We start from the raw sequence: 17,798 nt of genomic DNA on the forward strand, positions 1-17,798 counted from the left end.
AGTAAATGGGAAAACATTGTTATTATGGCATTTACATTGGTGGTTTTGGTGTATTTATTATTAATAAATAAGATACAAACACATAGTAGAATATGTAATATATGTACACATGCTGTACCCTTCTATACCAATGCTCACATTCTCTAAGCCTGAACCTTACCCTTATTTTATGGACATCTGTTACATAAAGTTGGCAAGGTGTGTATATTTTGATATTCAAATATTGGTTGCATATTGGTAAGCTCTTGTAATTGTTAAAATTCCAGAGCCACAGCATTAAATCAGGCAGCGGACCATATCCGTATGTTTTGTAAACATAGAAATCGGATTTTTCATGCTATGTCTCCTGGGAGAAAAAAAAGTTTACGTTTATGTTTTTACAAACATGGATATGAATTTACATTTGCATATTCTCAAAATTTCAGGCTCCTCGCTGTGTATGTGAAAAACAATAATGGGAATACACTGTGGTAGAAAAAGGCATCAAATTTGAAACAGGCTCTGGAAGGACATCGCGTTTTAATAACCCTTAGTGTGACACTATCAAAAGACGAAAGACAAGAGGGCAGAGGCCAAGCTGGTGACTGATTGGCTAGTTGGTCACAGTGGTGTAATGACACTAACATCTTGGTGAGCAGGTACTCCGTGTCAAGCTCTCCATTATCTACTCTAAGGTCATTACCACACCATTACTCATTTACTCAGTATAATGGAAATTAATCCTCTGGAATTATTTGCCATGGCCCCAGACTACCTGAACCCTGAAGTCTTCTTCAGTATGTGATTTAAAACACTGGGTATTTTAAGGAAAAGAAGAATCTGAGTATCTGCTCTGTTTGTGCATCACTGGAACTTCTGTTCTCTGGAGCTCTGTGCAGCAGCAATGCTGCTTTCATCTTTATTTTAGCAGCTGTTTATTTTAGCCGGGGAAAAGTTTCATCATAGTCCATTTCATTTTATATCCATACTAATTATCTGTCAGGCCATTGACAGACATTTTGAACCCTTTGCAGCACTAAATCTCTCCAAGTTTGGTTTTGGTGTATTCAATTACTTTATTTTAATGTTCTGTTAAATAAATAATTGTATTTATGAATTTATTAAAACATTTTTATGGCTTTATGAAACCTGAGGAATTATCTGCATTAGATGAGGCTGTTCTTTCAAATTATTCTTACCACCATGATGCTTATGCTGCTGCTTATAGTGGGCGAGTGGCTTTGATCAAAAACTCCGACTTGCGTCTAAGTTCATCTACATCTACCATCGGCCCTTGTCAGTAAATATGTTACTTTTTGTACTTTCCGCCCTCATGGATGATGATTTTATGGGTTTTTTTTTATTTGCTTTGACTGACTTACTTATTAAATTGTCTAAGTGTTGAAGATCTGAAATGTTAATAATCCATCAGACCCATTTAAATACGCCTTCATCTCACTTATTGATGCATTTGATTTTATGCCATTATGACGGCTTCCATCACAGATTTCTCTGTCGTCATGTCCATTCTTAATGATCACTCCCTCACCCAAGAAATTAACTGTCTCCTCTGTTGTTTATTGCTGTCATGTTAACGCCTCCATCATCACATCAGCAACTTCCATTATTGGTTACATTAGTTCTCCTGACAGTCTAACCAATGATTTTAATGACATTCTGTCCACAGCACTTTCTTCCGAAAACCAAATGATTTTCTTCAGTTAAATCTTTGTCAGATTCTCTAATGAAACCTCTGCATAGTGCATATAGTAAAGGCATATTAAAAAAAACAACCAAGTTCTATACCAACAACAAAATAATTTCTTACGGAAAAGCTCCAAAACTTATAAAGACAGTTTTTTTTTGCAGGAAAGAAAGTTCATTTCACACTTAATATCAATAAATCCAACCCCAATAAATGCCCTCTGGGTCATTGCTCCAGTTTTTCTTCTATTCTGCTTTTTTTTTTTCACCATTTAGGTCGACACTGTCAGATTTACAATTATAAATATTATGGTATAAGATCCCTGAAGCCTCTTTCGTTCTGTATAAAATGTATTGCTGGCAGTTTGAGCTGAATTTTTAACCATTTTTTTACTTTGGAAGACATATTGCATTATTTCTAGTTTGAATCCCAGTGATAAAACTTCTAATACAAAGGAGTGTTTTTACACTATGGACTTCTGTCTGTTTCCTAGCAACTTGCCGGTTTCCACAGCATTGTTTTAAAGAGCTTCAGGGGGGAGATGGTCGTAATTTTATGTGTTGCCTCTGAGATGTCAGGTGGCCAAGCTATTTTCAGCAGGAGACTCCCTCAACCCCAACACAAATTAATAGTAATTTTCTTTGCACCAAGGGGATCATCATCAATTTGCGTTACAATGCAATATGTCAATCAAAAGTTATTCTCTTGAAAGAGAAATGTCCATCTTGTATTCCACAGACACTCCTTACCTTTTAAAGGAAAATACAGTTTCAAAGAATATCTGTTTGCTTGGTGTTGTTCCAGAAAGACTTCCACTATTACTTGATAGAATTAAAAATACTTTCTGATCAAAATTGGGCTTTAAAGTAGTCTAATTAAAGCTTAAAGCTGCTCTAATCAATATGTTTCACCTTTGTTTTCTGACGCAGCATTTAGGCTTTTTTTTCAGCTGTTGAAAATAGTGGAGCATTTAGCAGCTAAAGAGCCAGCTATTCCCCTGAGGAGCTGGTGGAGACCAAAAAACAGCTAAAAGGAGAGTGAATATTGGATGTAAATCCATCAGGACGCCTGAAACCACACTCCAAATAATGGGATGGTTGTTAACAAGTTGCTCAATTGTTTCATTTCTTGTGTAACTACTTCTAAAGGAGAGAAGTAGCTTCATAGCCATATCTAAAAAAAATACCTTGGGGAGTAAAGTACTTTAATTATAACCAGCAGTAGTAGAGTTTCCTTTCTAATGAGTGGTTAAGTTTATATCAACCAAGGTAAGGTTATTTCTACATATGTTGTCTTTTGTACCTGCATCTGGAGGTCTTGAACACTACTCAAATGTATTTTCTCTACAAGTGAAGGAAAAAAAGATTTTGTACAGCAGCGAACATTCATCGACAACACTAATATGAGAAACCAGAGAATTTGAAAATAGTTCTGTTGAAGGAACATCAGCATCCTCAAAGGACATTGGAATGAAAGTGCTCTGTTGCTTTTTAGACAGAGAGAAAGTATAAAAGCATACAGTGTAGGAACACGAGTGCTTGCTGATAGAGAGGCTTTCACAAAGAACACAGAGTGTGTGTGTGTGTGTGTGTGTGTGTGTGTGTGTGTGTGTGTGTGTGTGTGTGTGTGTGTGTGTGTGTGTGTGTGTGTGTGTGTGTGTGTGTGTGTGTGTGTGTGTGTGTGTTTTCAGGGTTTTATGTTTGTGTTTGAATGATGCAGAGATGAAAGTTATACATAATGCATCATGCTACATGGGGCAGCACTCACCCGGGTATCATGAGTCAAGGTGAAACTACCTGCACTCGCACATTGGCCCATGCTCTTATCAGAGTACGGTAATGATTTCAAGGTGAAGTGGGTCAGTGGTGTACATGATAATATATTTAGGCAGACCACTGTTGTGAACCATCTGTAGGTCCCACTCAGAGCCCTGCAATTCAGGTGAGCAGCTGGAGAGCTACAGATGGCTGAGGTACTGGAGGAAAGGAGTGGGGTCATGGGGGATGAAGATTGACTTGCTTCTTCTATTATCTGTTGATCTTGAGCGAAGTACGAGCTGATTGTCAGTGCACCTTCAGAGCTCCCCTGGGTGTACTCTGTCTAATCTTAACTATACATGAAACAGCACAGACCTGGATTTTCCCCCTTTTAATTCAACACAAATTCTCAACCACACTGGGTTATTGCTGTGGACCTCGATGTCGTGTAGCCTGGTATACGTCTGATTGCACTGTTCATGGGGTTCAAGTCGGTGTGAAGAGCTGTGTAAGAAACAGTGTGATAGGAGCAGCTCAGCAGGGTTAGCGTTAATGCTCCAGATGGCTCTCTAACATAGCCAGACAGTGCATTTCGTCTTCACTTCAGCTTTGTGCACTTTCTCTCCTGCCTTGCTCTGTTGAAATGATACAAGTCTGATAAGGAGTATACTGAAATATTTTCCTCTTTATTGCTTCATTGTGCGTGGCTAAGCTAATTAATACTTGTGATCTAAAGGGAAGCTTTTTCTTCCCTCTTCCCTTTCTTCCTGTGTTTTCACACAAAAACAATTGGAGGACTGAAGACAGACCCAGACACTTGCACACATATCATTGGCACTTTCCACTTTTGACGTCATCAGCATTTCCCATGCCTGCCAATACCCATTCATGCACATAAAGGGGGGATGACTCAGCTTAAGAATTCATATATTATTCCTGCCATCTCTGCCCGTCAGATCAATAGCAGTATCAGTTCTGTCAAAAACCGGAGAGCTCAGACTCAAAGGTGATGTCACCAGCATAAAGCACAGAGCTGCTCCACAGTCAAAGCAAAGCAATTGGATTTTATAAGCAATAAGTGAGTGGTTTTCTTCAAAGTTTTTTGGTTTTGATGTGTTTATATTTGTCATCACTGTGCTTTGGCAATACTGATCGAACTGGTCATAGCAACAAAATGTCATTTGGGGAACGCTGCAGAATTTTGCCTGCCTCTACCAAGGTCAGTTAGCAGTCAGTGTCCAGTTCAGATTGGTTGATTGAATGGATTACTACTGTATAACATTAAACTTTTTACGATTTATGTAAAATAGGCTTGCATTTAGATATGGTATTTTGTTATATCAACAAAAACAAGGGGTGACCAGAAATTGGGTAAATAAATACGTAGCTGCTGCTTGTTAAATCATGTTAGCATAGCCTTTCATACTTTTTGCTAGTCGCCTCTTCCATCTAATTTAGTAAGTAAACAGAAATGTTATCGTTGTTGACTGGTTTATTCATGACTGTGGCTGCACTTAGTTGGAGGATATCAAAGGCACATACAAAGATGGACGAATAGATTTCTGCAAGATCAATCAGAATGTAGCTGTTGTTGCTAAATAAAATCTTCCATATATTTTGAAGTTCGTATGAACCAAACATTAAACATATATAACAGTATGGGGTGGGAGGGAGGGGTTATATCTTATTAATTATTTGATGATCATTTTGTACATGTGGGTATAGTGCCTTTATGTCACGAATTTCATTTGAAAATCTTTTGAAATTTGCTCTTCATGTAATAATCCGTTGAGCTTGAGAGGATCCCAAACAAAGTTGCAACCCCTTTGCCTCATCAGAGAATCAGGGTTACATGCATAACCCATAACCTATGGTTCACTGTCTTCACAATTTGTTGGTGTCTTGTTGCGTATCTTTGCTTTTACCTATTGCCTTTTCAATGTGTAATACTGGATATATTTGATGCAAGGCTCCATTAAATGTTACATCATTCCAGTTTTGTCTATTCGTTAAGCCGTATTCACATTGACAGTGACATAGCTTTCCTCTCCTTAGAAGACCGGTTGTCTTTTTTAGTTAGAGTGACAAAATTGCCTTAGGCACCGCTCCATGTAGTAATAACAGCCTGTTTATTGGCTCTTAAGTGAGCGCGGACCCCTTTTATAACACAACTGTATAACAAGTGCTACTCTAGTGCAATTATAAACACGTAGCGATAGATGTGTCACGCTTTATTGCACTCGTGTTGTTTTTCTGGATGATAGGATACTGCAGAGAAATTCTCATATTTCTCTAAAGGCGGAAATTCTGTCTCCTCGGGCTATATGTCTGTCTTTCCTTTCTTCACTCCTCCTTTACCCGTGCCCGATTATTCTTCTCTTAGCTTCCGCCTCATCAGTCACTTTGTAGGAGAAATCTATTGAATTCTTCTTTCCTTCAAGGGTTTCTGTATCAATGAATCAAAAACAGAAGAGAAGTTTTATGGTGGAGGATGTCTTAGTAGTGTGATTTAGCAAACTTTTTAATTACAAATATTTACATTTTTGTTTCTTTTATAAGAATGCAAATTATGAAAAATGTATATTTTAAGTAAATTTTGTGTGATCAAGTTCACTTTACTGTTGTGTACAGGAAATCCATGTACACTGTAAAGACTCTGGTTGCAGTCCTGTTTTTTCTTTCTGTTTTAAAGACCAAATAACAAGTTTCCTTTTGATTTGATTTTGTTAGATAACAGCTAATTTGGTAAACTTTAGCTTCCTCCTTTAAAAAATCATAACCTTTCAAACTTTGCAAAAACACCTTGAGTGGAAAACAAATTGCTGTTCTACTTGGTTGCAGGTTATTGAAACATTTTCTCTATTTGAAGACCTGACAGGTGTCATAATGAAAAGTAAAAATGCAAAGCAAATACCTAGTAGAAAACATCAGCTGCCAAACATGTTGAATACGAATGTAATTATTCTGTTATTCTATTGATTGAAGTCTTTACTTTTAAATACTGTGGATTTCATTTTACATTGTATTGTAACTTACTCTTCTTGATTTTCTTGTGTGTTCTCTGTCCCGTTTAGACCAGTGCACTGTGACAAGATCCTATCTTTTCCTCCACAAGTTCTGGTTCTTCAGCACCATCTACTACTTTGGTAACTGGGCCTTTATTGGGGTAAGTCCACGGATTTAGATAAAATGTAATTGTCTTGAATTTTAGTGAGAATAAGTAGAGTAGAATGATCTTAGTAAATTTGGGGGGCAAAAGATTGGATTCTTCTCATTTTTTGCAAAGATGAATGAAGAACAGTGAAAATAGTTATTTTTTTATGTTTTGAACAATAAAACATTCACAGCAACAACATCTATAAAACATTTAATTTAGTTCAAAAGCAGTTCAAGAGCATTTTTCGGGGACAAGTGTGAGAGCAGAAGCACATAATTTAATTTCTACTCAGAAAAAGGTTACTGGAAAATGATTTTCCAAGACTGCACACAGCTAATCTCCTCAGCAAAATATTTAATAACCTCTTTCCCGGTGCTGTTGATGCATTCTATCGATCAAATGATCCTTATGAAATATTTCCTAATGCGTGCTTTGCTTATTATTTTTAGGCTTTCCTCATTGGTCTGGTGGTGTCTTGCTGCAGAGGGAAGAAGTCTGTGATTGAAGGAGAGGTGGAGGCCGATGACTCAGACTTAAGCGATGATGAATATGTGCACTGAAAATCAGTATTCATTCAGGCGGGTTTGTAGATAATCCAACCATAACTTAAAGGGACTAGAAAGTACAATTTCATTAATAAATAAATGGATGTCAGTAATTTGTCATAATTTAATTTATTGGTTTTAAGGAGTTATTGCAGTGGTGTCTTGTGGTTTCCAGCCTTGTTTTGAGTTGACACATCCCTCCCCTTAATGAGACCGCTCAGACTGATTGTTGTGTCTTTCTCAGTCAATATTATTGATGACTTTGGGATTCTGGGAGCGTCCTCCAACTCAAGCCTACCTTGAGAATTCACTCATCAACAGTTTGAAACTGACACAAATTGGTCATTTTTCTACTGGAGGAGACACACATATTGCGGCAGCAGAGACAGAGTCATATGCTGCTCCAAAACTTTATGTCTATGATTTGGAGACAGAGCTTGGACATAAACTTACTTTTTTAAAATTAAGCACTTTCTAGACCCTTTGAATGGTTCCTTTGTGACGGTACCCATAGTTGGCTTTAATATATATTTTAAGATAAGGATACAGTGGAGCCTACACAAACTGCTTGCTTGTTTTCTGAAAAAGCTAATTGGTATAAAAATAATGATTCCTAAGTGTTGACAGCAGTCACATTTTCAAAGTTTATTTAGCTTGTTTTTGTCTGAGGTTAAATATAGTGCTCGGAGGGGTTTGCTGTTTTTTTCCTCAAAATTTTGCAGTCTCGGACAATTATTTAAGGAAATGTTACTGTACTTGCATACCTGCACTGTGTGAAATGTAAAGGACCAATTGCAGCTGACATGTTTTCGAGGTTTCAGTTATTTTGGGTTTTTAATTAAATGGGTTCAGTAGCCTTTTGCTCTCTGTGTTGGAAGAATATGAGAGGAAAAAAAAGTTAATCAAAGATATGGATGTAATTTTCTTTTAATTAAGGAGTACTTCTCGGGTGTTTTTGCCAGGGCTCTTAAGTTCATCAACAGCAGGCATGTTACATAGAACTATTAATTGCTTTTTTCAGTAGTTTGATTTCTTTTCGGTGTATTTAGAAGTGTCAAAATAGTACCAACTGTTGATTTATTAACAAACTGACTGAAAATGAAAATATAAATGATTTTTTTTTATTTGGAAACCAAGTGTTTGTGCCTTGTGATTGTATTGTAGCATGATGGGCACACACTTCTGTATATGCTACCCTAAATTAGCCTCACAGAAATCAGCCTGTGTTTTTGTTTTGAGATATTAGTCTTCATTGAGAATCAGTGAAGGCCAGCAGCTGGAAATGTGGTTAGGTGATGGAGAAAAGCTGCATCACATGTAGTCTCCTGTGACTGGTTGAAAATAATGCTGTTGTGGAAGTTGTGTTAATATTTAATGATACCTGTATTTAATGGAATAAAACCATTTTAAACACAGTCCTTATTGGCCCAGACTCAACTATCTTCGGCCCTTCTTTTCATAAAAAGTATTCAGTTTAAAGATAGTTCTCTCTTTTCCATAGCATGATGATATCAGTCAATTACATTGGGCGAAGTGAGTGAGTTAAATAGTTCTCAGGGTTCCTATGCATCCTGGAAAACATGGAAAACCTTGTAATTAAGAGACTAGTTTTCCAGTCATGGAAACACTTGGAATTTGAATAAATTTTCCTGGAAAATTTGAATAGTCTTTTAATAATACTCCTTGCCCAGATCACCTACGTTAACCTAGGTGTGTATTTTGTTTGAAACTCAACTGTTGGTATGATAAGCTGTGGTAGGACACTTTTAAAGTATTTTTACCAGACACGTAACAGAAAAAACACTTCATCAGTCAATCTAGCTGTTTAGCAGTGTAGTTTTTCAAAAACCATAAGCAGAATTCTCAGAGAGCCCATTGGAAATGCTATAAATGGTCATATCTACATGCATACAGCCTATTATTGATCAAACTTGTTGGTTGTTAAGTGCATGCACAGTGATGTTGATAACGTAGAGTGTACGATATTCACAGCGAACCCTGCATCATTAAAAAAGGAGTCAATACTGGGCCTAGAGGTAAGTTATTTGACCGTTTGTGAGCTAGTGCTGTCCTATATTGTCAAGAAAAAAACTCCTGGAAGGAGTGTGTGAACCCCCGAGTGTGAACCTTCTACTTTATAATGCCCAGTGTTTTAGTCAGACCCTTTTTTTATTAAAACCAATAAAATCCCTTGCAACACAGTATAGGGAGCATATTTTCAGAAGCTAGGAGAGTTTGAGTCAAAACTGTCAGCCATTTTTCATTACCAGCCTGTCCCTGCTATCAAATAGTCCCCCAACATCTGATCATTTCTCATACTGCTGTCTAAAAAACATATTGGCTATGTGGTTTCTATTGAGTTTTTTCTTATGAAATCTAACTCTCTAAAGTTTGTGATGAAGATTTTAAAAATAGGAATATATTTTGTGTAATATATAGTATGTATCTTCATTAAGTTCTGAGTGTCATGAGTGCTATGACCACATTGTGGTCAGAGTTTACTAAATCTATTAAGGAGCTATTAAGTACATAAACACAATTAGTAATTCTGTGAGTGAGAAAATGCATTCTGCTGTTCAAAGCTCCGGTTTGAACAAGTTTTTAAGTAATAAGGACATGTATCAAATGAAACTGACAGTTAAATACATCCGCTCATGGATTAACATACTCAGTGCTTGCTTTGGATGGATTTGCATGAAATTTTGAGTGCGTGTCCAATTAGAGTTTGTGGTATGCATACCTTGTCATAACTATTGTGCAAGCCTGCTTTGAGTTAAGCCATTATGTGATATGCCACCCCCACATACACTAATAAACCAAATAAGCCTTGAGCCAAAAAAAACATGAAGCCCCACAACTCTAAAGGAGAGGATTGTGTGATCAACATGTCAGATCAGAGGATTTTTGCTGTTCAGAGCACAACTTTTTGTTGTCATACCCCCTTATTCAAAAGCCAGTCTTGCCTCTTTTTTCCCCTCCCTTTCTGCATCACTTTTTTTAGACGTCTCTTTGCAAGTTTGTTTGGGAACAATGAACGCGTTTTAATGAATAAATGAATGAATTAGCTCAAGAAAATAAAAATATTTTCGCAGGGAACTTCAGTACTTGCAAGATCTGCCCGAGGGCCATACATAACAGATGCATTTGATTTTGACATCATTTGCATCGGCGAACAAAATCAGATTTGATCTTGCATCATAGAACTCGAGTTATTATACAAGTTCAGTTTGCTTCAGTGTTTCGTATTCATTTAATTGTCTACTTTAACTGATAACATACATGGAATTATTAATGTAAGGAGGGGAAATGTTAACCTGCCCACTGCTTTGGGGCTTAAGCTCTCAGATTTCCAAATCATTTTAAACCAACAAAGGAAGCTAAATAAACGTCTAAGCCACCAAGAAAGCAGTGTGGTTTCAGACTTGTGACCTTAAAAAAAAAGTTTTGGTCGTTACATCCAATTTGTGTCATGCCTGACCATCCTGCCAATTACCAGGGGTTCCCAAAAATGTTTATTTCAAGGACCCCACAATAAATGCACATTAAATTAGTCTCCTATTAGGAATCCCCTCTGAGTAGTTTTTTTATTTTTCTATTTTTGGGTTTGAAGATAATAAAGTCTTAATAGTCAATCAATGATCAAACTAGGATCGCTATAAAGTACAGTCAATCAAAATGGTCAGCCCCATTTCTTCTGTTCTTTTTTGTTCCAAAAAATGTGACAAAAGTTCAGATATTATATTACTATATTCTGACCTACAACCCAGTGAAGGACCCTTGTCGGTCCCTGGACCCCCAGTTTGAAAACCTCTGAGTTAAACAACAGGAAATAATTCACTCCACCATAGTTTATGTGATTATCTAATATCACAACTTTTACAAAAACTAAAAAACAAAACCATAACCAGAAAAACTCCCCACTGTTTGGTTGTCTGACAGCAGATGAAAGTAGTTTTGGGTTGTTTTTTTTTTTTCTTCTTTTTTTTTTTCTGAAGCAGACTGTGTTTCCAAAGAAGGCAGAGATGATTGGTGTGGAGTACTGTAGATACCAAGAGAAATTACAGAACAGTACAGGCATTGTCAGGGGCCTCTGTACCCATCATCTATCTTACTGCTCCACAGGATGAAAGACCATAATGCATTATACAGTGCATGGTAAGTACCTGCTGTGTGGAGTCTTCCAAAGTTTCATTTTTGTTGAAGGTTTCAGAACTTTTTTTTTTTTTTTTTCCAGTGCAACTATGCTGGAAAGTACAGTCGTAGTTTTAGGTAATTGCAGCTTTATTTTCTGAAACATGTAATACCTAAGTTCACTAACTCCCTGCAGTTTGTCTCCAAGTTGGACCCAAATATTTAGAATACATTATAACGTTGCAGTAACTTTTATAATTTTGGCGGGTAAATTTGTCAAAGTTGTCAGAGCTGATATGACTGTATATTATTAATGCTTTTTCTCCAGTTAGCTTTAGCTTCAGAGACGTTTGTTAGACTCACAAGGTACACTGATAGCATGGTATACTGTGGTATACAGTTGGACGCTTATCAAAATATTTAATTCTGTGTAGTGTTATTTAAAAAATGTAGGACATTGTGAAATTCTAATAAAGCGTTTTAACTACAAAACCTTTGCAACTGAACTGAACTAGCGGTGCTTTGAGCTGGATGCTAATGTCACGCTAACAAGCTCACAACATCAGTGCTAACATGCTGATACCCGGTTCAATGTTAATCTTTAGCTTGATAGCATTTGCTAATTAGCGCTACACACAAAGTGCAGCTGGCGTTGACGGGAATGCCATTAGTTTTGTAGGTATTTATAAATTACAATATATATAAATATTGGGCATTAATCAAAAAAAAAATGAACGTGATGATGCTGTTAGAAACAAGTCATGTTTGCCAAAATGATTCCAATCATGGGGGCGAACTTGTAACTTTTAGCTGTTTTGCGAAATAATTTCAGCACTTTTCCTCTTTCTTTCCTACACAACATTTGCCGGGATGGCTTCTGTGATTTTTTGGGTGGCCCCCAGCCAGTCCTCCGGGCTTTAACTCTGCTGACAGGCCCTTGATGGACTAACAGTTTGCCTTACCCCTCAGTCATACCTCCAGGGAGGAAAGTGACGCGGGATCAATGTGATTATGTTGATTCAGTGTTTGCAGCCCCTGAGCAGGTTAACCTCTCTGCTCTTACGGGCCCGTGGGACTTGCCACTAACTCCCAAATGAAGACGCGTCCAGCAGGCTTGTCAACACGTCCCAGCTCCATTTACCAACGACTAAATAATACAGGTTTCCATTTTCAGACACACAGGACGTGTTGTCAAACTATTACCAGACACGTTTGCAGTATGATCTGGAAACAGTGAAAACAACCTTAAATGCTATAGCATTCTCATTATTTAAGTATGACTGAATAATGCTTGAATATGTTTTATTTTTGCATTTTAAAGTGACTATTTAAAATGTGCAGGAAGTGCTGGCACAGACAGAAGATGATGGAACTAATAATTTTGTTTTGAGACTGTCAAAATAAGTCTTATCTCAATATATTGTGCGGTATTATTGGAGGAAACAACCACTTCCAGTTAAAAGGAAAAAGCATGATGTGAGCTGGATGATGTCTGTTTGTTTTGACACAAATGGAAAGTTCAAATAAAAGAACTAGCATTTATAACACCGACTTAAAATTGGCCCTTTCAGACAGTGTGTTTGCATTGTAAAGTTTATCACTCTCATTTGCTAGTGAATCTGACAGTGACATAATTCTCCCGTATAGTTTAGAGCTCCACATTCATTCGGTCATATGGGCACATAAACTATCTCTGGAGGCACTAAAACGTATCTGTTTTCATCTTTCTCCAGATGATATTCATTGTGTAAGAAAATGTCCGCCAGCATTGCATTGCATTTATTAACACTTGCAGTTTGGGGAGTCAAAAGCAGCTGCACGACTGGCAAATAAAACTTGTCTTTTAATCATAGTTAACAGAGTAACAGTAATTCATTGGTGTGAAAAGAGAACATATTTATTTTACCAATAGTTTCTGACTTGTGACGTTAATACAAATATTCCACTCTATCCTCTGACACTGGCTAACTGCCTACACTCTCTCTCTACTGAGGTCCCTTTTTATGTTTAGCACAGGAAGACAGTTCTAGCAGTGTCTGGTTCTTTGAAATATATATATATATTAGCCTCATGCCTTCAAACACAGGTATAATATCACTCTTATTTGCTGATGGCTTTTGGATGAAGAAAGAGACAATGTTTCCGAGTAAAAATGAAAGCTAGTGGTGGATGACAGTGTTTCTAAAGGCATTTCACTGTATTGGTTGTTGGCACATCACTGAAAAAGATCTCTCTCAGAGCCTCTAACAGGCAGCAGTAGTGTATATAATTAACCTAATTATCCATGGTAGTCTAAAGTGAAATGCACTGTAAATCCAGACATTAATGTCTAGACTGAGATGAGTAATCAATTTAATTTACAGTATGTTGTGAGGACATCAGAGCACAACTGAGAGTCCTCATTAATGTAAGCGTGCGTTTTTATTGTCTGCGTCCCCCTTTTTTTTCCCTCGTCATCGTTCTTCACCGATGGTGCAGATCCGAGTCCCAGCCCCATCCTCCGTCTCTTCCTCTTCTCCTGCTGGGTGGACCACCGCTCCCCAGAGGGGGCACTCATACTGATGCGCTCACTGCCAAAGTGTCAGCCGTACCGCAGACCACCAGACAGGACAAACAAGATTTTCCCTAAGCCCTCGCCCCCTCCTCCCATATGTGCACTGTCTGGCCCTGTCTACCCAGGAAAATCTTAACTGATCTTATCAGGCGAACCTTCTGGAGGCACAGAAACCTATTAGGAGTTGAATGTTTCCTATCCAAATTCAGAAATCAGATACGGGAGTGGATTTATGAGGTGAGCTGGAAACTTTACAGTACTAACCTTCAACTAAAGTGGAAAGGAAGGTTTAAATCATAAAGGGAATGACTAACTTGAGCAAAGAATCATCAGCGGGGACAGTATGTGAGGTACTGGAGAGACTCTTTTTTTTTGGATAATGCAGTGGGTACTAAGCTAAGCTGGAGACAAGATTGGATGTTATGCATTTCAGAGCAACAGGACATTCTCAAATACGTGTTATCTTAGAAGTCCTCCTTACGTTCATAAACACTCGGTCAACACCAGCATCATTTGATTTCACACATTCAACAGTCCTCTTAGCAAAACAAGGTGAGTAATGAATCCCCCAACCAACAAACCACATAAACTTGACACAACCTCTGAAGCAGTACGAACATATTTCCTCTTTTATTTACATTCCTTTTCAAATGTTAACATTTTTCGCTATAACTTTTGATCAGGTTGGCATTTGTTCTCATTAAAATAAATTGGCACAAGTAAAACATATGTAGACAAAAGTTTATTTACACCATACAACATTTTGTTTTTAAATATTTTATACAGAGCTGCAGATGAGAGAGCTTGCTGGGATCCTTCAAGCAGATTCTGCAGTATTAAAGTTGTGAAATATATTATTTATATAAAAGTGAGTATTATCTTTATTGCATTTAAAGCAATGAAGAATGTAGCTTGACAAACATTCATTTTAATATGACAGAAAAAATCCTCTTTGCCTCCCATGTTTTATATTATAAAGTAAAAAGTGTAGTAATGGCCAAACAGACTGTTATAAACTTTTTAAAAACCTGCATAAATATATACATTGTGCTCCCGGGTCCAGTTTTATGAAATCAAAACTAGACCCAATGAAGCTGGGACGACATGGCATGTCATTTGCTTTGTGAGGTTTCATCTAGAGAGATTACCTTTTTTAGCCAATTCCTCAACAGATAATTTGAAACACATGATGGTAAATATTGTACACCAGGCTGCCCCACACTAAGTACACTAGTGAGAATACAAAAAGTAACACTGATGTTTTTTTCCCTTTTTTCTTTTTTCTCTCTCCCCAGTCCGTTATATTGTATTGGCACATAATGTCCCTGCCACACTCGTATTATCCAGATATGTATGCCAAGGCTGTTAGAAAAGTCTGTTGCTTTATTCAGTGCAAAATACATCCTTTTCTCCTCCTTTTTCTAGTTTGCATTTTCTCCTTCTTCACCCTCTAGACCTCCGTTTGGAAGTCTCCCTCCTGGACGTCTAAGGGCAAGTTGACACACTTTTCCCACTCTGCAGGCGTCATCTCCAGTGAGTCCTTGGTGTCAGATTCTAGTACATTCATAGTGGCGTAATTCTGGTACTCACAGGCTGGATTGTAGCTCTCCCATGGGTTCTTGTTTGGCATTGCCTTGTCCTGTGAACATGGCCAGTGGGGTGTGATATTAGTTGTATGACATCCTCTCGGCTAAAGTGTTATTTTTACAAAAAAAAATAAAAAGGACTTTTTCAGTGAAGTCAGATCATTCAAAAGGGCATTATATGAATTCCTACCCATTGCTTATTGAAAATAATGGATTAATGCTGTGGAAAGCATCAAATAACAAAAGATAATGGTAGTGTATTATTGTGACCATGCTTACGCTATTACCATGGAGTCATAACAGAATTGTGTTTTCCCCAAGCTCAGAAACTGGTGCACTTTATGGGCTTCATGTGTGAGCCATTCATCTGAATGTGCTCTCATTGACAGTCCCAAAGACACTATTGCAAATAAGAGAGAGGCTGCTCGCAGTCAGGGAATATAAAATGGATACTAATGTCTGCAGCCAGCTCTGCAGTAGATTCATTTGGGAAAAAAAAGAAAAAAGGGGGAGTGAGAATGTACTGTAGTTATCGTTTTCTATACAAAAGAACTTGTACTGGTAACTAAGCAACGGGCCTCAAATTGCATTGTGCTGTAGGGGTGATTGAAATGTGAGTGAAAAAGGATTATATGCAGCCAAAAAGCCTGCTGCGTAGCTGACATTGTCTAATAGTCTGGCTGTGTTTGGTCACCAGCCCAATTCCTGTTTGTTGCATTCAATACGGAAAACATTGCTGCTTGTCTGAGAGAGATGGATAAAACTTGACACCCCCATTGTCTACGGCTCCAGCCAGGTGTGGAGACAGACTGGGGGACTTTTGATTTGCAGCAAGGTCAGGAATTCTCGCCTGACTTCTAGATCCAAAGTGACAAAGAAGAAAAGTTTCCCCCCACACAGGTGCAGTAAGAGAACAGTGAACTTAAGGGAATATTTGTATAGATGTTGATAGATTAAAGAATCTGCCATGCATTAATGGAAAAATGATGGGGTTGCTAAGTAGATAAATGTGCATGTAAATAAAAGTGCATTCATGGCCTTGCATTGGAATGGATGCACTCTATTGCAACAAGATTACCAAAGGTCTTTCTTCCCTGAGACTGGCCTTGTGGAGAAAATGCTTCCGTGCTTTTAAGGGGCAGCCCCCTCACTCGCCCCCTGCCAGCTGCTGGCAGGCCCACTATGTATAGGAAGCTTCACAGCTACATAACCGCTCATTTGCACAATCACACATTATGTGTCCTGCACCGGATATCTGAATAGGGTATTTGGATGTTGCTCTCTTTAATTGGCTGACCGCCACCCCCCTGGTTTCCTGTTACTCACCATGCTGCCCATATTTGGTATGTCTCGAAATCGGTCCAGGGTTTGAAATTTCTGATTCAGTTCCTGGAACAGCTCCATGTGTCTTTTCCTGGTGTGCATGACTTTCTGCAATGGCAAGGGTTTTTTCTTTGGTATTGACAGCCAATAATGGAAATGCATCTTCTTCTCCACCCCCTTCAACTCTGATCAATTTGTTAGTGTCATGGTAGTTTACTTATAGGCCAGGTTTGAAACAAATCTACTTGTCTCTGCATATATACAAGTGACTGCCAAAATAAAGGAAACACCAAGATAATTAAAGTTAGTGTGATACAACACTGAAAGCCTGAACTATTTTAATTTGCAATGGTTGGAGTATCTGGATTAAACATAATTCTTTAGTGACAAATTGCCTCATTTAGAGTTTTGTTGGCGTAAGGGAAATCCTTATAATCAAACCTTGGCACAAATCTTCCATTTTAGGGTTGGTGTGCATCTAAGCTAAAAAAAAAAAATGCACCCCACGCCAGAATAGCTGCCAGAAGCCTCATGTTTCCTTTACTTTGAAAGTGTGTACGATGTATATGCAGTAAAGCCTGATTTAACAATGCAAAGGAAATGCTAAAACCTGCCAAAAGGGGGTTTGAATATGTGTTTGCAAGCCAATATAATCATTGTTGAAACCAGTGGTAAAATCAGATGTGAAATGTGCAAATGACTTTAAAAGCATACATTTTGAAAATCAACGTATAGCTAATGGATGTAGGAGATGGAGGAGGACAAAATGTAGATGAGAACTGTTGCCCTGTTTGTCAGTTGACAGCCTTGCTTTTACCTTAACTGCACAGCATGTCAATAAATCTTGTTGAGTCAAGGCTGTGTAACTCCAATAAGCTTAAGAGGCCCAACAAGTACTAGTAAATCAAATGACAAACACAACTGCAAAAAAATGGCTTTTCTCTGCATAAAAAAGCTCGATGCATGTACTATGGAAAGAAACATTTTTTTTACATACCTCAAAGTCCAGATCAGAATAGCGTGACTTTCGTCTCTGTGAAAATAAAACATGAAGCCATTAA

At 37.8% G+C, this 17,798-nt stretch overlaps 2 protein-coding genes across 11 annotated transcripts in view; one reads left to right on the forward strand and one right to left on the reverse strand.

Moving 5' to 3' along the window:
* Positions 1-8,558, forward strand: part of lmbrd1 (LMBR1 domain containing 1) — a 55,881-nt gene extending 47,323 nt beyond the window's left edge. The window contains exons 15-16 of the mRNA XM_051426751.1: positions 6,516-6,607; positions 7,048-8,558. Coding sequence (XP_051282711.1) covers positions 6,516-6,607; positions 7,048-7,158 — 203 coding nt within the window. The 3' untranslated portion in view covers positions 7,159-8,558. The remainder of the gene's footprint in view (positions 1-6,515; positions 6,608-7,047) is intronic.
* A 5,878-nt stretch (positions 8,559-14,436) lies between these two features.
* adgrb3 (adhesion G protein-coupled receptor B3) overlaps positions 14,437-17,798 on the reverse strand; it is a 112,254-nt gene continuing 108,892 nt past the window's right edge. For 8 of the 10 annotated variants that reach the window (XM_051426908.1, XM_051426918.1, XM_051426907.1 and 5 more), the window contains 3 exons: positions 17,735-17,770; positions 16,741-16,845; positions 14,437-15,518 (listed from right to left, as the gene is read on the reverse strand). In XM_051426908.1, coding sequence (XP_051282868.1) covers positions 15,279-15,518; positions 16,741-16,845; positions 17,735-17,770 — 381 coding nt within the window. In that variant the 3' untranslated portion in view covers positions 14,437-15,278. The remainder of the gene's footprint in view (positions 15,519-16,740; positions 16,846-17,734; positions 17,771-17,798) is intronic. The other 2 variants (XM_051426911.1, XM_051426912.1) reach the window with 1 other exon arrangement.

This window comes from Dicentrarchus labrax, unplaced genomic scaffold (assembly GCF_905237075.1).
Source record: "Dicentrarchus labrax unplaced genomic scaffold, dlabrax2021, whole genome shotgun sequence".
NCBI lineage: Eukaryota > Metazoa > Chordata > Actinopteri > Moronidae > Dicentrarchus > Dicentrarchus labrax.